The sequence below is a fragment of the Eurytemora carolleeae genome, unplaced genomic scaffold, assembly GCF_000591075.1.
Source record: "Eurytemora carolleeae unplaced genomic scaffold, Eaff_2.0 scaffold886, whole genome shotgun sequence".
NCBI classification, from domain to species: domain Eukaryota; kingdom Metazoa; phylum Arthropoda; class Copepoda; order Calanoida; family Temoridae; genus Eurytemora; species Eurytemora carolleeae.
The window spans coordinates 134,651-140,516 of record NW_019402118.1 but is presented as its reverse complement, the minus strand read 5'-3'; the positions used below and the strand labels follow the sequence as shown (position 1 = coordinate 140,516).

Below are 5,866 nucleotides of genomic sequence, written 5' to 3'. Positions count from 1 at the left end.
TCCCGGATTTTCGTCTGTGCAAGGAATTTTTAGCAAGATGAAGATGAACGTGTTTTAAGGTGTAATTTTTAGATTAAGGTTGGGAGATGTATATATAACAAGGTTATAATCCAAGGAAAGTTATTTCAGAGGTGTACGCATCTTTTGTAATGCAGTGTACTGTCTCTCGGCGGTAAAGTAAACACAAGCTGGATGTCGACGCCTGCCATGGGATCCATCTTTCACATAAAAAATCAATGAAATGTTTTGGTCACCATAATTATGTGAATTATCAAAATTATCAAAATTTAATGTTCTTAACCTCCTGAATGGGGCCTACCAATTTTGTAGATATCACAATTTTTTTAAAGAAATATTAATTTCATGATTAGTGTCATATTATATTTCTATTTATTTTTTCTTAATGTAAATCTACACACATGTTTTGTTTATATTCCCCCCCAAAAAACTCGGAAGTTTTGTTAAACTATACTCTTTAACATTTCTGCCTTTGGAGATCTCAACACCCGTTGGGTCCTGAATTAACACTGGAAACCAAAGATTTCACTGATACATTACGGTGATGGCTGGGCCCAATATCCCCAACCCACCCTCCTCCTTAAACGCCTTTGGAGCATCTGCATCTGTAAACATAATGTTTATAATCCGTATATAATTGTATGTCCGATCATAATCCATAAACCCATTGACTGTTTTTTTTCTGAAATTTTGATTGAGGAACTTAAGGAAATTAAGACCAAGCGCAGGTAACCGGGAATAACTGTTTGAGTAATCTGAACAACGCTGGGTTCCCAAGCTAGAACATACATTTTTTATTTCTTTCAGAGAAGTGACGATGTACATATTGATTCTGTTAATAATAATATTCATTCAAAACTCCAAACCCCAATCTCAACAGGTTCAAGGTAAACACTTACAGTGAACAAAATGTCGTCTTTCTTATTTGTGATTTTATAACTGTTGCTGCTGGAATAAATCCGATACAAGCTACACAACCTTCTAAAGCGGATCAAAACAAATGGTCTGTTTTCAAAATTTGTTAATTTTCTATGTTATAAGTGAACCGTACATATGTTATTCTGTCCCTATTTATGGTTAATATAGGTTCGTTCATGAGCAGTTTGATGTTTAATTTTTGGAAAAATGTTTGAAAAAAATCCACTAGGAATTTTAGTTGAGAACTCACTAAAGCCTGCAGCCCGCGATTTAAAAACTTCGGCTCAAGTCGTAATTCCTTAAACCCGACTTTAAGACCCAATTCTTACGATAGCTTGTGTCACGTGATTGATAGCTGCAAGATCTTCGGCTCGACTTAAGGAGTTAGGCCCAATGAAAATAAAACCAACCTTGGTTGGTTTTAGTGGAGAATAAGGCTCAATATTGAGTATTATTCTCATAAAATTCTAAACATGAAAATCCACCAAATAGAATATTAAACTATTTTTTTTTAATTCAACTCTGTGGAAAAAAAGATCCAGCTTGAATCTGAAAGCTCAAGCCGTAAATAAGGTCCAGCGACAGCTTAAACCCGAGCCGTATTTTCCCGAATTTTTTAAATCGAGGGCTTAGAACTCACTAAAAACAGTTTTGCAATTTAATTGCTCTTTTCTAAATTGTTTTAGATGTTTGTGGAAGAAGTTTAAAATCATGTCCCTCTAATGTTAATCTCCGAGTCACTGGAGGCCAATCTACGTGCGCAGAGAGGGCTCCATGGAACGTGCTTATTGAGCACATTAACCTTAGAGACAGGGCGCAGGGTCAGTATTTCAAGTTTCGGACATAAATGCGTCTATAGGGCGAGTAAAAAAAATGGGATAACAATGTTTGCGGATAAAATGTGTTTTCTTCGGATTTTATGTTTAAAAACATTGAAATTTTACCAACAAAATTTCAAAAATATTTTTGGAACATTAAAAAAAAAAATCCGCAAAATATTTTATTTTTTTGTTTGAAAAAATAAATTCAAGTTAACAAAATGTTGATTTGAAATCGTTTTTTCAATTGTTTTGCAAAAATTCATAAAAAAAAATCATAGAAAAATAAAATATAAAAAACAAGAATCCGCCAAAAAAGGTTAAAGGGATAACTGCAGGTATTTAGGTCAACTCTTTACTGAGAGCACATTAACATGTCTCCTAAATGTTCAACATATCAGACTTACTTTCCCGTACATTTTTACAAACATTTTATTTTTTCAAAAAAATTGGCTTTGTTGATTTTATGTTTTAATGTTCGAAAAACAGCTTTGAATTTTATTTTTGTCTTTTTTAATGTTTTTAAACAAACCAGAAGCAATTTTTTTTGTGCAAATTACCGCTATTCCCGTTTTTTAAGTCCTCCATATATAAAAAGATGTCAATTCGTAAAAAGACAATGTAAAGAGTCAACTCTTCTTAAAGGAGCTGTGGATGTAATTTCAAGTGGACATTTGTTTCTTTCTAAAAAATGATTTTTTTTTCATTTGTAGTTCTCTGTGTTTATAACTTGCTGATTTAAACAGAAGAGACAATATGGGAAGTTAAGAGAATTTCAGAGGCGTACGAGAGCATTCAAAACCCTTTTTTGAAAAAAATATTGATACCTTTCTTTTCTAAGTAAACAATTCGATCATTTACACACTTCCATATAATAACTGTTGATAAATTATTTATATAATTTTCTTAAGTGAACTCATCAGACACTTCCTCTATATAGTGTGGTGTATGCTTCAATGTGTGAAAAATATAGATGGAAACGTTTCTTAAAAAATATCTATATTTTCATAGAAACAATACATATTCAATAATTATGAATAATGATATCAAAGATATATTTACACTGAAGGCAGTATTGATTAAAGTTTTTTTTGATGAAACCTTTTCAGTTAAGGGTAAAAGTGAGATTTTAAAGTATTTTTTTTTATATTGGTGCCCCCTATAGGGGGAGCACGCATAGGCCGGGGGGCCCGCCCCACCCTCTCAGAGGGGAGCACGCGTACGTTCCTGGAGAATTTAAACTTTTTTAAAACAAAATGAAAAGATGACGATGAAATTATCCTCATGTAAAATCCAAAAAAATGGCTTCACACATTTGGGGATAGAACGTGTAACGCTTTAAATCTAGAGTCAGTAGAAATAAAGGTATCGTTGTAAATAGGGCAATTGCGGCGTCAAACCTTATAGAAATCCAACGTATGGACCCGCTACGTATAGCAACATGGCGTATTTTCCGGGAGAACATTTTTTTATACTTTTGAAAAATTAAACGTTTTTGTAAAATATTGTAGCTTATCATTATCATTATCATAATTTCTATTTTTTTTTTTAACATAACCTAGACATTAAAGGAGCAAAATAGTTTAATACGTACATTTTAGGTTTGGAAAAAATTCTTAAAAGTATAAAAAAAGTTCTCCAGTAATGCTAATATGATTTTATAAAATTTCGTTTTACCATTTAAATAAAAGGATTTTATGAAAATTATATTTACTTTACACTGATAATTTAATTTTTAAAACTATAAAAAATGTTCTCCTGGAAAATACGCCATGTTGCTATAACGTAGCGGGTCCATACGTTGGATTTCTATCAGGTTTGACGCCGACAATTGCCATATTTGCATGGAGGGTCACTTGAAATTACGCTTACTGTCCCTTTAATTAGGTCCGTTAGATGTCTGCAAGTACTTTGTACTCTGGGTGTATATTGTACAAGGTGTCACACAAAACATGATAATGACATAAAAGTCGTTTTTGAACTTTTGATTTATTTGAGACAATATTTTGTGCTGTCAATATTATACCGGAGATATTACGAATTTCGTTCAGATTTTTATTTATTACAAATTAAGACCAAAATTGTTGAAATCTGAGGGAAACTCTTTTATATATCCCCGGTGAGGTTGAAAGCACAAAAAAGGCAGACCACATTTTTGAAATGCCAAGACTAGGGATGTTTCGTGATTATTAGTTTTAGAAGTTTACTTCTAAAATTAGGTTTACGAATAATGCCGCAAATTATTTCAAAGATCAAAGACGACTGGCTACAGTCAAGTTTTGTAGGATTAGATTATTTCTTTGTATGAATTCTGTCGAGTCATATTCCCAACCTTTAAGCGAGAATTTGAACAAGATTCTAATAATAGGCCCAACTAAGGTGGAGGGGGGGGGGGGGTGTAATCCAACCAAGGGCATACTGCAGATTTAGTTTTTAGATTGTGACATATAAATATACAGAAACAAAAATTTTAGAAACCATAACACCTCAATTCAAAAACTGAATAACATGCAATAAGCATGAAGACTTATTAAGTGGTGAAAAATCTGTCAAGGGGAATGTTTTCAATATCCCTGTATTTACTTGAGTAAACAGTACATGACTGATTCACAAAATCCAACTTTAAACCTTTGTTTCCAAAACTGATGGAGATATTTATTGTTTTATTTTTAAAAAATGCTTTTTAGACTTCTCTGTAAAAGCGTTTTTGCTTTGTGGATTTTTGGTACATGTTCAGAAAAATTGACAGAGTTATTTAACTTTGAAGTTTTAAAACAGCTTCTTTATAGTCACTTTACTAAAGGTTTAAAGGGAACCATTGCGAATCTCTTTGATACAAGTTCACTTGAAATTGCCTCAAAATTCTCTTTAAAAATAGAATATTTTCCAGATGGTGGCGTGTACCCGTACTGTGCAGGTGTTCTTATAACAGAACGTCATGTTCTCTCAGGGAAACAAATAAAAAATGAAAAATAAAAATTTAACATTAAAGGGAGTGTTCGCGAAAAATAAAAGGGGGTATAGGCTTAATGCGATAAAAAAGCGCTTTTGATTACTACTAATCTTACTTCTATCTGTTGTGTCTATAAGGAGAATATTGTTAAAAACGACTAATACCGAAGAACGTAGTGTCCATACAAATTCAGAAAGATGCAACATTAAACTCGGATCGTAAACAAATCAATTTAATTCCAAACAAATCATTCAGATATTACAAACAATAGTCATCGATTATTTTTCGACGCATTCGTAAATAGTTGATATTTCATAAGCTATTATTATTGAGTCTTTGCCACAAACTCTAATTTTCTAATCCCTATATCTTTGCAACCCGAGTTCACAGACCTTTGATATTTCAAACTATGCCATCTTTCAATCATCTTAGTTTGATGTATATCAAAGGTTTATATCATCATGGTGCAAGCAAAGAAATTTGATGTTGTTGCAAAAACTCAGTTCCTCCTTTTTATGTACACTGTACAATTAGGTCCTTTTAACCGACGCCAATGACATGCGCTATGGGTAGTAACAAAGATTAAAAAAATTGAGCGTTTAAAAAATCTAATTAGTCCCTTTGATTACAACTTTTTATTGTTTATCAGCTGCTCATTGTTACTGGGCCAACACAAACCAATTTGGAATCTGTCCTGAACAATTTGAAAACAGTACTGCAGAGGAAAGATAAACATAAATTATCAAATTTCTGAAAGGGAGTGTTCGCGAAAAATTAAACGGGTCATAGGTTGATGTCGTATTAAATTCGATATCGATCGCTACTAATTTTGCTTTACTATGTTGCGTCGATAAGGAGAAAATGTTAACTGATACCTAAGAGCAACGTCCATGAACAAATTCCCAGCGTTGCATTATTCCATGCACTCAGATCGTAAACAGTTCAATTTAATTTAAAACTAATCTTTCAGATATTGAACCCAATTTATAAAATAAAAAAAATAAAAAATAAATTGTTAAAAAATCAGTGAGATTTTGCAACCTGTAAATATTTTATACATTTTTTTTTTCTATATACGGTATACTCTATATATATTCTATATGCGGTATACTCTATATATATATTCTATATACGGTATACTCTTGAATATTAACATGGA

At 32.1% G+C, this 5,866-nt stretch overlaps 1 protein-coding gene across 1 annotated transcript; it reads left to right on the top strand.

The window, feature by feature from the left end:
• The first annotated feature begins 804 nt into the window (after positions 1-804).
• Positions 805-5,574, top strand: LOC111717909 (chymotrypsin-C). Its single transcript, XM_023493370.1, has 4 exons — positions 805-905; positions 1,623-1,757; positions 4,645-4,704; positions 5,357-5,574. The coding sequence occupies exons 1-4, from the start codon at positions 836-838 to the stop codon at positions 5,437-5,439; spliced, it is 348 nt and encodes a 115-aa protein (XP_023349138.1). The 5' UTR covers positions 805-835; the 3' UTR covers positions 5,440-5,574.
• The last annotated feature ends 292 nt before the right edge of the window (positions 5,575-5,866 follow it).